Genomic DNA, 16,389 nt, shown 5'->3' with positions numbered 1-16,389 from the left:
CCCCAGCTGACTTCCTGCCCTTTGGGCAGGGGGCTGGACTCGATGATCTCCCGAGGTCCCTTCCAGCCCTAATGTCTATGAAATCTATGAAATTCAGTGATTCCAATAACATTTGATAGGGATAAACAATATACAGTAATAAATTATGCTGGACTTACGAAAACAACCCATAAAAATATTTTGCTATTTATTTTATCAGGCTTTTCAATTAAAATCTCATAAATTCAGTATAATTTTTTTCCCTGATGAGACTTCTGGACAGCTACCAATCCATAATGCAAAAATGTGGGCTTGAATCTCCACTCTGTTTCAGCAGCAGTTTGAGATCAGCATAGTTCTTTTGTCTTCATTGGAGTTACATTGATGTAAGAAACAGTGAAGTAATGGGCCCTTTGTCTATAACTCTCCCTCTTTATCTATGTGCTTCACGGGGCCTGACTGTCAAAAGATCTGGTGAGTAATTGTACATCTGGTGTGCACACACAATTACTGCAGATTGTACATGACAAATGTTTGTACTTGCAAATAGTGAATTGTGGCCTCAGCAGACTGGAGACTCTGGTCCCATAGTGTCTTTTTTTGGGAAATGACTTTGCAATTGGGAAATTTCCTCTCATTCTTCCCTTGTGTAGAAGGAATTTCCACTTGTGAGGTCCTGCCAGAGGTAACAGCCAGCTCCTATATTTACCAGTCTTTCACTCCTGATGGAGAAAAGGGTGCTTTGAGAGATGTGATAGACTGGGGTTCTGCTATGCCTACTCTTCCCCTTGTGCATGAATTTGAACCAATAGAGAAATAGAGAACTAGGGCATTTATGTCTAACTGGATACTTACATTTACCAAGAAACACATAATATAGGTTATAGTAAGGTGTAAATATCTTCATGTGCAATTATACGGTTGTTTGGCTTTTTGAAAAATCAGTCTCTCTCTCTGTCTCTCTCTCTGTCTCTCTGTCTCTCTCTCTCTCTATATATATATATATTTCTATCAAAGTAATTGCTAGGCATGATCATTTCTTAGCATATTTTTAATATGATCCTTTTTCAGTAACAGTATTAAATAAAAGTATTTACTTGTAACAGTAAGACAGATTGCATTCAGACTTCCAAGTGCTAGACTTTGCCTGACCAAAGTATTTCTAATTTTGCAAGATTATCTTTAGAATAATGGATAATGATGGTCCACATGTCCTCTCTGGGATTTTCTTTACTGAAGTAACAACCAGCTGATTAAAGGATCATGTTGCTTTTTATGTCTTCTAAAAAACTATTTTTTAAAGAACCATATCTAAGAAGTTGTAAGGTTGGTGTGTTGTAGCCATGATGGTCCAGGAAATATTCTTTTTAGGTAGTATCTATCTTTTAAGGGTCCAACTTCATAGCTGGAAGAGATGTAAGACTTGCTTTCAGATCCACAGGCACGCTACTTTCCTAGACCTGAAGAATGGCACTTTGGCTGCTTACAGATGTAAAAAAACCAAAACAGTGCTGTACTTTAAACTTTGTGTGCTCCTGCACCAAACCCAAGCACACGCCCAGAAAAGGCATTGTGTTATTTGAACCCGGTTTGCCCAATGTCTGTATAGATCAGGCACCTTAGTGGGGCTTTTTGGCACGTTTACCTAATAGCTGATTGAACCAGTTTTAGATAGAAATGCCAAAAAGCTCCACTGAAGCACCTGATCAATACAGATGCTGTGGAGCCAGGTTGAAATAACTCTCTGCTTCTTCTGGTAAAGTGCATTTTTGGGGGGTTTTTTTTAAACATTTGTTCCTGAAAGCTTGGCTAACATCTGTCCCAAATATAGTTGGTCCAATAAAGTATCATCAAAAACACTTTGCCTCTCATAGATACTTAAGAGTCCAGGGAAAAGCATATGTGCAAATAACTGTTTCTAGCTATCCACTCATCCATACAATATGTGAATAGACGTGCGGTTGCATGCAGCTGTGTACCTGACTTTTGAAAGATCTGGCCCATAATATATAGATCAGTATATTATAATGTGAAGTTAGATGTGATTATGTATTGGCATATTTTGGCACAACTACCTTTTTGTGTTTTGTCCTTTGAATATATACAAATTTGAAAAAGGTATTATTAATGTGAATGAAATACTCAAAAGAACAGGACTACATTATGAATTATGTATTACAATGACTAGATATAAAAAGTGTACCAGAATGTTAACTGAAATGTAGTGGATATGGAATAATACTTTGACCTAGAATATAGTAATGAAAATCCAGGTTACAAGCAAGAAAAAACAGTTGTAAAACAAAGACTGTACAATAATGTTTATTGATTAATTGTATTTCCTCCTAGAACTCAACAGTGCTTATAATACACATGCTACAACTGTTTCTTTCTCCCTACAGTACTTGGGGTGCATAGAGGTCTTACGCTCAATGAGATCTCTTGACTTCAATACTAGAACACAGATTACAAGGTAAGACTTTCTGCCAATAAATGTACATAGTTAACTCTTTGGATTGTATCCAAATAGTCAAGCTTAGAACTGGAGAAGAAAAAATATATAATGTAATGTTCAGGTATTTGAGCCAGTGGTATTTTGCATTTATGAGTGGATGTCTTAGATCTTCTAGGGAACCCAGCAAGAACAGGTATCAGATTCATACCATTCTCTTTCAAAAGATAAGTATATTCATAATGAGAATCTTTTTAACTGACTTATCACCTGTTTTTTACCATCGTAAAAATGTTTTTAGTTCTAACCCAGGCGGCACATTTTGATTTACCTTTTGGAAGGATAAATGATATTAGTTTATAATAGTTCAGAATGGCTTATTATAATTAAGCATGCCAGGGTTCTTTATGCGAATATTAACCAAACCTTGCTTTAATTTTTGTCACTGTTTTTTTTCTGTACATTTTTTGCCTGCATTCTTCTTTATTAACAAGTTTTAAGACCCGACTCTGGCATTAATACTGAGCCATACTTGCTGATCTAAAGCAACATCATTGACACCTAGGGAGTGTTATGTCTATTTTGCTTTCCGAATATGTGGATGCTTTTGGCTTTAATTGTGAAAATGTACTTTTGGTTTTTTTCATTGAAGTAAGGCATATTTAACAACATGCTGGGCATTTTCTTGTGCCATTGACCATATGTGGAACACAGAAAATGTCATCAAGGAACAAAATACTGACTTATTTTCCTGTTTTGACTGCCATTTGCGATTATAGTTTTCTGATATTTAAGAAAAAATGATGCTACATATGCAAATGCCTCATTGTGATCTCTTAGAGCCTAATCTGAAGCCAGCCAAAGTCATGAGAGCCTTTGGATGAACTTTAAAGCAGCCACTAAATTTTGAACTTGCATTTTTCTCATTCCACTGATCCTCAAAATACTTAATGGCTTGGATTAATGTCCATACAGGAGCCTACAACAACCTGTGCCTCATCTGGTCATTTGGTTTCTCACATACAAGCCTATTTCTTATTAAGGAATCATATTTCCCAAAATTCAGATATCTGAGCTTCAGCCTTCATGGTCACTCACTGGCATTTGTATAGGAATGTTGACATGTACATATGCATAGAACCAGAAAGGATCAAGATCAGATCCATGTTATAGAAGGGAATCATGTAATTCCCTTCAGCAAATTATCATGCCCTGACTGGTTTACTCTGCCTTTAGTTACAAATCAAACACCAAACCTCCAATAACCTGTATTTACTCTAATTGTAGTACTTCTATGTTTTAGTCATAATAGGCACATCTACACATGTACATTTACTGCACAGTAACCTAAATTACTGTGCAGTATGGCTGCGCATATACATGTGCATGCCCATACTGCACAGTAACTATGGTGACTTAAGCTGATTTGTGCATAAATATGATACCTGCATCATGCAGGTATCAAATTTATGCCTGACTAGTTACTGCACAGTAACACTGTGTGTGTGTGGACTGACTCGGGACTAACTTTAGTCCCAAATCAGACCACGCACAGCATTAATACACCTTAATGCCTGCATGTGTAGATGGCAGCCTATTTGTGCTGCAGTAAATTTAATGTGATGTAAATGCACATGTAGACACATCCAAGCTGTATAAAATCCTCTCTATCTTTTCCTTCATAATTTACTAAACATTATATATGCTGTGGTGCTATGCCTGCCAAGTCAGGAATTGTCATTTTTTGTGTGGTTTTTTGCTACTTTTCTCTGTACCCTGCAGAGCTGAGAAAAATTTCAAAATTCAAAAGCCTCAAAAATTGATAGCTGAACATGTTACCCAATGATGGCACATTTAAAATAACATGATTTGGGGGTTGGGAGGGAGAGAAAAGTTTCGGATAATACCATATATTTGATCATCTATATTGTTTAGTGGAAAAAAAACAGACTTCTAATTCACTTGATGTTTCTGTTCATCTTTAGGGTCAAAAAGTCACAAGTAGCCTTGTCAAAAGTAGACTCACAGAGCTGAGTCAGGAGGCTCTGGCTCTGCTGTGGACTTTCTTGCATCACCTTGGACAAGCCACGCCATCTCTTTGAATCTCATAGGGTTGTGAGACTAATTAAATTGATAATTATAAACTGCACTTAAATCCTTTGATAGAAAGTACTATAGAAATGAAAACTATTAATAATATGACTAAGATTTTCAAAGCTGTCTAATGCAATTAGATACTGGAATTTCATTAGAAGTGCATGGGAACTAGGTGGGAATTAGATATCCTACATCACTTAAAATATCATCTTTATTGTTAATCAGATAGTTAGACATCTAGGTACAGGTAGGAACAAAACACACATGTAAAACTCTGACAGTGATTATAGGACCTGGCGTGAAACCCCAGATTAAAGACGATTCATTTAGGGCAGTGGTTTTCAACCTGGGGGTCCACAGACAATGTCTGAGGGGTCCACAAGAGATGACTATGATCAATCAAAGGTATGTGAATACTCACACCTACAATTCAAAAGAGCCTGCACCTTGATTCAGAATTCTTTAGAGGTCCACAAATGAAAAAAAATTTGAAAACCACTGATTTACAGGGATTTCTTCTCTTGTTGGGGTTCCTTGTAGAATACTTTTGCTATTTCACATTACTTTATTTGGTGCATTACATTCTGACCCTTAAATTGTTCCCCCCACAATTTTTAAACATGTAAATATTAATTTTTTAACAACAAATTAACTTTTCCTGTTAAGTGAAGTCAGTGAATGGGTGAAAACTTTCACCATGCTATTAGTAGGGTACCGAGAGCCATAGTGCTACCCAGAAAGATTCTGTTCCTGGATGTGGTTTAGAGAGAAATGAGTGGGTAATTATGAGTTTTTTTTCCTTCATCACTGTGCAATTTGAAGCTCTCAGCTTTTACATGAGCAAGAGAACTAGAGCAGTATTGGTCACTTGTACTCTCCTTTTTCTTTCACAACGTTTATGTGAATCTTTGAACTGATAAATGGATATTCAAGCAAAAGTGTCAGCAGGTGTGAATCATAGTAAAATAAAAGGCAGTTGAATTCATAAAGTGCATCAATAACAATCCAAGAGAATTCTTGGCACCCATGAAGTATGTTAATTTGCCTGGGATAAACAGAAAAAAATCATTTTCAACCAAGAAGAGGAGCAAGCTAGATAACTGAACTAAAAGCAGCTGGCAGCTGGTTCTGAATACACCATGGCACTCTCCACCATCACCACTAAAAGGGGCCTTTAAAGTTTTGTGGCCAGCCTATTTGTGTCAAACATTTTTATTTAAGAAAATCAGGTAAAAATATTTTTGCAACACATGGAGTGTTTATAGTTCATCTAATACATCAGTGTCCACATCTGTATGCTCATCATTCAGTCTCTTTATATTATGAGTCTCAGCTACCGTTGCATGCTTGAGTGTATTATACATTAAACAGAATTATAATTATGTTGCATGCAGTTTGTCCTACTATAGGTAACTGAAGTACAAGGCTTGCATGCTCAGTGTTGTTGTTATCTAATTGAACGCAATTTCTTTAATGCATGCAACAGCTGAAAATCATACCTCACCATGCTGAGTGAAACATTGTGTTGCATGTTCTGTTAATAGTACGTAGATCACAGGATTGAAATAACATGTATTAGTGATGGGCCTGAATCCAATCCCCTGACACTAATCCCCTCCCTAAACTTCCTGGGGCTGAACAATTTGAAACTAGATCCTGACTGAAACTTTTTAGATGGAGCCTACCTTTACAAGGAACTAAATCAAAAGTTTAAGTGTGCACTTTTTCTCCCATGTTTCAGAACTGGCCTCAGGTCCACCATTAATTTATGTGGATGCTCACTAGATACAGTATTTCTTTAAACTGTATTTATCTTCTTTGCAGAAACTCATTATCAACAAGGATCTCCAAGAGAAAGAAAGCCACTGGAAGAGAAGAATGGTTCTATTATAGCTTATGAAGAAAGTTAGGTAACATATGCTACCCAACACATCCTATACATGTTCCCAATCTTGTCTCCTCTTCCTCACTCCTTTTGCTTGGAAAGTGCCATAGAGAGTCACGAGTACTTTCTGTACCACAGCTTTTGAAATTGGGATAGTGATGTAGAGGATTTGAATAGACCGATTGGAAATCCTGCACAGCTTGCCAAGCACCCCTCTGCCTGCTCTTGTATAAGAAGCTTCTCTTCCTTTCATAGTTGTGCAGTTGCTGATCTTTGAGGAATCCCAGGACTGCTCACTGCTGCTTTGCTCCCCAGGGAGGACTGCAAACCAGGGACGGGGCTATACTCATAATCTGTAACAACAGACCAGGGCAGACAATTTGCTTTGCTCATGTGTACTCCTCATAGGCAGTGCAGCTCTTGACTACTCACTACTCAGGTTTGCAGTTAAAAGGCCACATTTGCGGCGATAATGTTCTTCAAGTATTTCGTGAACCTCCAATTGAAGTCTGAAGATTCCTATTAGTATAAAGTGCTGTAGTAATTTATTGTTCATGAGCTTCATAACCAGAAATGTGCTCAGTATGGAAATAGTGCCCGCTACTAATATGTACCAGTAATCATGGATAGTATTTAGGTATTTAGTGATTTACAGTACTAGATACATGTACTCAATAAAGTAGAGGATACTGATGAGGAATTATTTTCATCTCCCCACATACATCCAGAAAGCAACATGAAAATATTACAAGAAAAAGATTATATATGCTTTATATATTCAGCACCTACTTTTTAATGGATTTTTAATAGCGGTGTGTTAATTAGTATTTGGGTTAATTTAACTAAAATATGGCAGCTCTATATTAATGAGAAAAAATGGCCAATCCATTCCTCACACTTTTATTCTAGCCATCCTAGGCATGGCTAAGGATATGTCGACATTATTTTTATGATGCCCTTGAGGGCGAAACTGTAGGCATCTTTTGGCCCAAATCCTGAAGGGGGCTTGAATTCTTGTATCTGGACCTGCAGGGGGACAAAACACTGCTCTTGACTCAGCTGTAAACTGGTACTTGGTCATTCAGAATGGGGAAACAAAGGCAGCCATACAGAGGGCTAACCACATCACTCCCTTGCATGCTGAAATTGCCATGGCTAAACCATGATGACCTCAGAAATGTGATGGTGAAGCCAGTCTGGGAGTATCCCATGCCTAAGACAGAGGTTTCAAGAGCAGCAATACGACTGCCCTTACTATTGGGTCATTTGATATGTACCTAGCTATGAATTAGATACACCAGCTATGAGCAGGGATCAACTTCACTTGCGGCAAGACAAAACCAGTTTTGTGGCTTTGTCCCAACATGAAGAGCCCATTTTGCAGGCATTTTGTGATGGCCCCGCCTTTCAGTGGTAATTAGCAGAGGCCCCGCCCCTCAGCACTGATTGGTGGAGAGGCCCCAGGGGAGAGGAAGGACAAGGGGGCAGCTGCCAACTTGACTGCTGGCTGCCCTTAGTCTTACACCACCCCTCAGTGCTGATTGGTGGAGCGGCCCCGTGGGGAGGAAGTAAAGAGGCAGCCACCATCTTGTCTGCTTCTCCCTTTGTGCTGACCTCCCAGCTGGTGCCTTCCCCTCCCAAGAGGGCTGCAAGGCCCACCTGGAAGGGGAAGACTTAATAAGAACTTTTTTTTTAGGGTTTTTTTGTGGATTTTGTGGTTTCCGTGAAACCGCAATTTAGTCCCTAGCTAGTCCCTAGCTATAAGTTAGATACACTAGCTAAGACAGCTATCAGTTAGATACATAGTTAAGTGTATCTAATCATTAGCAAGGTGGTATTTTTTCTCTATATGGTATGCAGTCCTAATCATGTATAAAGGCTATAAACAGTGTCAAGGACAGAGTGGGCAATTAGTTTTTGGTTTGCTTTTTCAGATCCATCACATTTAAAGAAGCTTGTTTGCAAGAAACAATGCATGATGCTGAAAGGAAGAGAAAGAGGAATGGCTTTCTCTCTCACCATATAAGTTTACTACAACCTGGCTACCAGACCTGTTATTGCAAGCTTATTCTACAAACCCTCTCTTCTTCATGCTTTCTGTGACCTGTGCAGGAAGGCTAGTTTACATTCTTCTGTTTCAACTCCACTGTAAGCATTGCCTACCATGCCATTTTTCTGAGTTGGCTCACCTCCATGTGACTGCCTCCAGGAGCTCACTCTGCCAGTCATATCCCTAGGACCATTCCCACCTGCCCAACACTACTTCTTTTCACCAGCCATTGAGCATTGGGTTCCCTACTCTCCATTCTGTTTTCATGAGCTACTTTTTTAAGCCCCAGCCTTACCAGGCCAATTTACTTTGCCCCTCAGCCTTTAAAGTGTCACTACATGTAGTATGTAAGAGCTAGCCTTTTTGGCTTCTTAACTGCTTGTGTTGTAAATGAACAAACGCTATTCTGAGTATTAAATATATTTGTGAAAAATTACTTTTGGTCTCTGTGGGATTTTTTTCAGAATTAAGCTGTTTTTAATTTTAATACAGACCTTGTTTCTCTGCAGCAGGTGTTAGCAAGTGGTAGTGGATTTGTTTATTAAAACAATTGGCAAAGAGAATTGTTCTAAAATAAATAGGGACTGCCTGCTGCAGTTGTCCAGAAATGTACAATTCCTTTCACTAAGAAAATTAATTGAATTGTTAGGCAGTACTATAGTATACACATGTTTTATGCAATCTCAAGAGTAAATTGGATGCTTATCTTGCTGGGATCCTGTGACCCCCAGCTGACTTCCTGCCCCTGGGGTAGGGGGCTGGACTCGATGATCTTCCAAGGTCCCTTCCAGCCCTAATGTCTATTAAATCTATGAAAATCTTTTTTAACCTGTGAAGTCCCATGGCATAGCGATTAGGATGGGAAAGATATACTTAGAAGTGTGGGGAAATGTGAATAAGAAGTTAAGTTTTTTGGGGGGCAATTTAACTGACAAATAACTATACCTCTGCCATGGGAACATCTTGTCTGAGAGGAAGAACTTCTATTGGACTTTAGTAGGTGGATTAGGCCAGCAATCCTACTGGTGAAACTTGGAATACATGAAATGACTTGCATGATTGGCCAAGGTTGCTAATTGTAAAATTTGATTTAACAATTTTTTGTCCTAATATACAACTGGAAAGTCTGTGCAGACTTTTTAAGCTTGTCTGTCTTTATCCTCAAAACAGCAGTTCCAATGCTGTCTTGTCTTAAAAATGAAACAGTTAATGAATTAAATAAAAAATAGTATCAGGCAGAAAAATCCAAAACAAAGCAAGATACATTCTCGTGATAGTGTACTTTCCAAAGAAACAGGTCTCGGCTTTACTTGGGCTACTAAAAATAGCAGCAAGAACAAAATTAATGAAAGTTATGAAAAATACCAAGATAACATCCTTTCAAATTGACCATAAGGCCTATGTAAAAGGTACCCTTTTCTGTCTTAGAAAAGTGTCAAAACACCTTGAAGCTCTGTATGTCAGACTGGCAAAGTGCAGTATTACATCTATATAACACTTTGCTGGATACATTTGCCGACTGAAATCTATACTGGAAATTTACAATGGGTTTTTGCCAAGAAAATTACTTCAAAGTATGACCATCTGCAAAGCAGAAAATACTCAGGGACAGATTTGGAACTCAGTATGTGGTCCATGCTACAGTCTGCACAGAAGCTAATTTTACAAGAACTCAAGATAATCTGGTATTTATCTGAGATCAGTGTCTGCCTAATGAAATGCCAAAGAAAGGTTTTTCATGTATTCTTTCAAATCACATTTCTCTGCTGAGGAACAAAGTATACTTGTACCAAAATTTCCAAAGTCTATGGAATGATTAGCCATGCAAATATATCCTGAGATTTTTTTCATTGGCATTTTCAGACAGATGTTTGGCACTTTTAGAAGTCAGATAAGTGTACTCTCAAACTAGCAGCTATGGTGTGGTATAGATATCAACATATGGTTCACTTTTTGCTTAGGCTTTTGCAAATTTGATATTGGTACAAAAAAAGGCAAATATTTTCCCCACTCTGGATGGGCACAGGAGGCAGGCAGAAGTCTCAGTCTTTGTCACTTTCCCAACATACTCGGGTAAATATACAACTGAATGTGGATCTAGAATTATTTGAATGGGTGCCAACCCTGCACAGGCACTTACACTGTCATTGGAGAATGGGGAGGGATTGCCGTCTGATTTCTCCCTGCCTGCCTGTCTATTTAAATAGTTACAGGAGTACCCCAGTGCCTGCATGTCTGCTGGCTGAGAGGAGCAAATATTGTAGTTCTCCACAGCAGCAATAAGGCCTTCTGTTGAGAATGGTAACTCCATGCCTGCCTGGGAGAGCTGGTCTTGCAGAGGCAGAGTTGTGGAGAAAACTTTGGTTCAGGTGCTCCAGTTTCACACCTTTCTCTAGGCACGTTTCAAAAACAAACTAGCATTGATCTCAAAACTCCTAATATTCCTCACCAAACCCATTGCTAATATTGCCCATGTCTACGCAACAGACTTCTTATCCTCAGCAATCGTATGCTCAAGCACTCTGCATTGCTCTGTGCAGGATGCCTTCTAGTCCAGAACCAGAACAGTCACTTCTGCACAGTGCCATGGGAGGTCTAATTAGGACCGCTGAGTGGCATTGGCAAGTAGCCCACCTACAACACAGCTGTGGATGCAGCTACACTGCTACTAGTTTAGAAGGCAGGCTTCTTGGAGTTGTACAATGGACCTGAAATCACTGCCATTGGGGCTGGTAAATTTACTGTGTGGACATGAGGTTTCTTGAGTATACATCTGCTCCACACAATAACTAAAAATCATGTCACCAGTTGAAGCAACGGTGGAGGTGAGACTAATTTTGACAGGCATGTCTTAGCAGATCAATATATAACAACTAAGGGTACTGTCTTCACCTCCTTCAGTTCCACAGCATACTTCTTTTCATTTCCAGTGCACATGCATAATGCAAACCCTGAGGTCAACAAGATGAAGATGTTTTATGGACAAATGCCCTTATCCTAATATGGCAACGTGGCGTTATTGTTTAAAAATACACGAAACCTGTTTTTCCTACATTTTACCACCTCTTTTGCACAAACATGTGGAGCTCTTTGATTGTGACAGGGGGCTGATAATCGAACCAGCCAACTCAAATTAGATTACTTTGTTTCACGCAAATGCATTCCTGTGCCCAAGCTCAGTCCTGATAAGGTCAGCTAGCAGAAATCTCAGCTGGGTGGATATACAGTGGAGCGATTCTCTCTGACAGGCAGCAGCCTGCAGGCTCAGTGGTCAAGTAGCCCAAAAATTACAAACACAGCTCTACACCAAAGGTGGAGAAAATAACTCCAGTCCAAAGAGGCAAGTTGTTTTTGTCAGGAATATTTGACTGACTTCTCTGCCTCCCGCCCCCATGACTCCTATTGCCTGATAGTCTGATAGTGGGAGTTGGGGGTTTTTTTTGTTTGTTTGGGGGAAGGGCGTAGATTCTAGGTAATTTATTGGCAAAGTTAAATTTACCTCTGCTACAAGACTATCTTCTTTGAGAGGAGGAACTTCTATTAGATTTTAATAGGCTGAGCAAGACAGCAATCCTACTGGTAAAATTTGCAAAATCTTGGAGAGCTGGGCCAATTATAGGAGGGGAAAGACAAGATGAAGGGAAGTTAGTGTGTAAGCTAAGGTAAGCTATATAGTGTACTCTGCACTAACTTCTTGGCTTTTTACAGACATTACAGCCAGCAGTTCAGAAAGGTTAGAGCAAGTTAAAAATGACCCCCGATCTAAGGTAAATTGGAGTAGGGGGAGGGGCAGATGGGATGGGGGGTTAGTGGTGGACTTGGAGGTACTGGAAGGCTAGCAGGCTCTGCTGGGAGGCTTGGGATTGGGGGGAGCTAGTAGGATTCACATGCGTATTGGTGGGGTCTAGGATGGCTTGGGATCAGGGTGGCTAGCAAGGTCCACCTAGCTTGGGAAAATTGGGGGGTTAGTGGAGTCCATGGGGGGTGTTAAGGGGATTGGGAGGGGGTGGCAGGATAAGAGAGGCTCTCCAATCCCACCAAAGCCCCCTGGACCCACCATCAGCCCTCTTGATGCCACCAAACTGCCCCCAACCTCACGAACTGCTCCCAGGGCCAGTTTTACTGGTATTCATGAGTCCCAGGAGCCTGACTGAAGTAAGCTGAGGTTGGGGAGGGGATGGCAGCTTCACTGGAGGGATTAGGGGTCCTGTTTCCTTCCCTGACACTGGGGCTAGTTTTAGCATCCCCCGCCCTCCCCCCCCGACAAACTACTTCCACTGGTGAACCAACCCTTTCCCAGTCCTGCCTACCCCTCTCCCCTGATTTACTTCTGTTGGCTCCTGGCACTAAAGACTGCTGGTAAAACTGGCACTGGGAGTGGCTTGCAGGATTGGGGGGGTTGGCAGGCTCAGTGGGGTGGGCCTGGCTGGACCACAAAGGTTTGGTTGTCCATCTAGGAGTGGGGGGATGGACGAGGGGGCTAAAAATAGCCCAGTGCCGGGGTGAGGTGGGAAAGGCAGAGGCCCAGGGCTGGGGCCAGCAGCTGAACTTTTCTAGCCCTGATGCTGCACTCCGACCATGTACAGAAGTTCAGTTATATCTATCTATATGCACCCAATCTAACTTCATGCACCTCTGATGTAGAGTTAAATTAGATCAGGTCAGCCATTTTTTGAACTGATTTAACCTTCCTGGAACTTCTGTACGGTTCACACTTATATTGACCTAATTAGGGATCTACGTGTAAGGCCCACATCTGGGGAACTAAGTTAGATTGGATGGCCAATTTTAATGTCATCCAACCTCCTCCTAACCTCCCTGAATGTCTGTACAAACCCATGGTGTGGAAGGGCAGTCTGCCATCAGACTAGCTCGGTAGCTACCCACCATTTCTCAGAGACAGTCTGGGAACCAGTCATAGGCTGTGGAGAAACAGAAAGACCCCCAGTTCCCTGGTCTTACCCTTTGCAGGGTCTAGATCTTCCTGGAACAGGGGTTCGAGGAAAAGAGATGGGGAGCCATGGGAGGGCATCTGGGCTAAGGAAGCAGCATTGGATAATTGAAGCATGTGTTCAGTTTTCCTGGGATTAATGAAAATACTTATAGTGAGGATGTACTTACCCCTGTCTAATATCTCAAAAGTGACCCGTGCCTGAGATGTCATGAGGGCATACATGTGTGTGACATTCTGTTGTGCTGGCTTCTGAAAATGCCATGGTTAGTTCTTAAAATGGGCTGATTTGGAATTGCTCTCTTGGGAAAATTAGTAATTCTTTTATCTAAAATACATCACAGAAAATTCACGCGACCTATAAATAGCAACTGTGGTGAATTTGATGATTAAATTCAATAAGTGTACTGTGAAATGGAGCAATTGTAATCTTGGTGTAAGGGGCCTGATCCAAAGCCTGTAGAAGCTAGCATGGATCTTTCCACTGATTTTATTGGTTTTTGGATTGGGTCCTAGATAAAATGCATCACAGCTTAGTTGCAGAGTCACTACTTCATAATAAACCTATATAATAATTTGCTGAGCTATCACAGGTATGTATGCAAGCACACATGCGCACATTCAGGAAAGCTACAGAACACGAACCAATCATTGGGTTAGGGTTGAATTCACATAACATTTTAGTTTGTAATGACTCTTCAGCTTGGTTTTGAGGTTTTGGTTGTTTCTGACTGACTGTGCTATTTCCTCCCATATTTATTATTTTTTGACATTATTTTGTTGTAGAAAGCAAATGCTCTTTGTTCATTTTGAAACCTACACATAGTACTTTGTTAAGACTCTGCAATGATTATTAATATTTAATATTGTTATATTTTCCAGTTTACCTTTAACAGTCCCTGTAGAGCCATTGCAACATCCATTAATGCAAAAGATCTATTACAGCACTGATGCTAATATCTAACAAGAATGACTGTGCATTCATATGAACATATTTTCAAAAATTAATAACTTAATTATTGCACTTAACTTATTGTTAAATACTGAAAAGACCTACTAATATTCATCTATACCTGGATGATCTGCAAAGGTTCATTTTGAAATATATAATCATTCTCTTTATTCAAATTTCTTCGGAACATGCATTTATTTCACTTTGAACCTGTCAGCCTTAATTGACCAATGAAAGAAATGCTATTAGGAACCTAAAACAAAATGTTGGTAGCATAAAAGTATTTGAAGTGGAAAACCAAAGCCACAAGTTGTGTGTCATAATGAACAAATACCAGTTAAAATCTTATGTCACAACACAATATCAGAGATTGTTTGCAACATGTATTTTAGAAAGTTTTGATATTATATGAAGCCAGATGGCTTTGCTTCAACTGTACAACTCTCAGGGAGAACAATGTTAGTTACTAACTTCTATTAAAAAAGCAAAACAAAAACAAATAACATATTTTTAAAGTGGTCTATAAAAGGGTTTGCTAATTAAGTGTATCATTAAGATATGATATCACACAATACAGTAGGATAAATACATGAGAAGTTGGCAGCTTCTATCATTTTGGAGAAGAGTCTTAGTTCTTCATTTTATAAGGAACTCATTGTCAGCCACAAACTGATTCATCAGGCATCTGGCTAGACCTCTTACGTGTACACCATGATCCAGAGATTTGATGGTTGCCTACTATGGATTCTCAAACCACTTTAAGCCAGCATTAAACATTATCGCTCTCTTATCTCAAAGCAAAGCAGGCTTAATTTAGGGGGATGGAAAGAAGGAATATTTCTGGCAAGTCATAGTTGGAAAAAATGGAATCTGTTTTCAAGCTGCTCAAAAAATGACATTTTCTTTACTGGTACGAAAAGATCTAACTGATTCACTAGTAACTGAGTTCTCACCTATGCATGTGAATGCCACAAAGAGCTAAGCTGTCAATATTCCCTTTCAGTGCAATTCCAAAATATAATGATGAAACCAACACATCTATTTCCTAAAACGCTTATTTTCTGTCTCTCCAGGGAAGCAATCAGCCGTGTTTGTGAAGCAGTGCCTGGTGCCAAAGGAGCCTTCAAAAAACGAAAGGTAGTTTTCTTTCCTTCTTGTTAGGCTGGCTGTATTTCCATAGTGCAACCTAGATGGAACCAGATGCAGGAGCATTTAAACTAGCCCAAGAAAGACAGGTCCAGAATAATTCAAAGGCTTATTTGTGTTTAGCCACCGTTATGTATCTCTTTCTCTCCTTCTCAGCCGTACCTCTCACAGAAAGTTATTGACATGAGTTCATTTAAGAAAATGTCATTGTTTGCTGTGTTTGCACCTGCACGGGGAAGGACTGAGTCACCTTCCTTTCCTACAGAGGTTTTCATATCATGGGTGGTAACACACATAGAGGGGAGTGGATGAAGTCTTGCTTTCATCCGTATACTACACCTGAGCTAGGACAAAGGGGGAAGTACTCTATACCATGTGTAGAGCTACCCCAGATATCATCCCACCTGGAGCAAGGAGAGAACTGAGAACCATATGGGTATATCTACGCTGCTGTGACTGTTGCTCATGCAGACTGGCTGACTTGAATACTTTGTATAATTTAGGTTGGGTTGGTTTGGAGCTCAGTACAGGCTAACCACCTGAGCATTGAACAAGCTCCTTAGTGGGTTTTACAGTCTGTGATGATGAGCTTCAACAGCGCAGCAGCCACATTGCATTACCCAAACTAGTCTAAAACTAGCCCAGGTATGCATACACAAGCTACAGTCACAAATGGGTGATGTTATGCTCCTTCCATGTCCCTGGGGTGTAGGTTGTAGCCGTGCTGGTCTAAGGACATAGGCAGACAAGGTTCTTTGCGTGAATCTGATATCTTTTATTAGACCAACTTAAATAGTTGGAAAACAATTATTAAGCAAGCTTTCGGGTTCAAAAACCCTTTGTCAGGCTAAGGAAGTTTCAGCAGTTGGTGTGTGCT

General features: G+C 39.9%; 1 protein-coding gene and 2 long non-coding RNA genes across 3 annotated transcripts in view; 2 read left to right on the top strand and 1 right to left on the bottom strand.

The window, feature by feature from the left end:
* SHC3 (SHC adaptor protein 3) overlaps positions 1–16,389 on the top strand; it is an 88,023-nt gene that overhangs the window by 30,675 nt on the left and 40,959 nt on the right. Inside the window, exons 2-3 of the mRNA XM_019555406.1 lie at positions 2,382–2,452; positions 15,440–15,503. Coding sequence (XP_019410951.1) covers positions 2,382–2,452; positions 15,440–15,503 — 135 coding nt within the window. The remainder of the gene's footprint in view (positions 1–2,381; positions 2,453–15,439; positions 15,504–16,389) is intronic.
* LOC109323713 overlaps positions 3,953–16,389 on the bottom strand; it is a 20,911-nt gene continuing 8,474 nt past the window's right edge. The window contains exon 3 of the long non-coding RNA XR_002104726.1: positions 3,953–4,034. This is a non-coding gene — a long non-coding RNA (uncharacterized LOC109323713). The remainder of the gene's footprint in view (positions 4,035–16,389) is intronic.
* LOC109323714 lies at positions 5,764–8,899 on the top strand. Its single transcript, XR_002104727.1, has 2 exons — positions 5,764–6,438; positions 8,348–8,899. It is a non-coding gene; the product is annotated as an uncharacterized LOC109323714 (long non-coding RNA).

This window comes from Crocodylus porosus, unplaced genomic scaffold, assembly GCF_001723895.1.
Source record: "Crocodylus porosus isolate Cpor-Errol unplaced genomic scaffold, CroPor_comp1, whole genome shotgun sequence".
NCBI lineage: Eukaryota > Metazoa > Chordata > Crocodylia > Crocodylidae > Crocodylus > Crocodylus porosus.
This window is presented reverse-complemented; position numbering and strand designations above follow the sequence as displayed.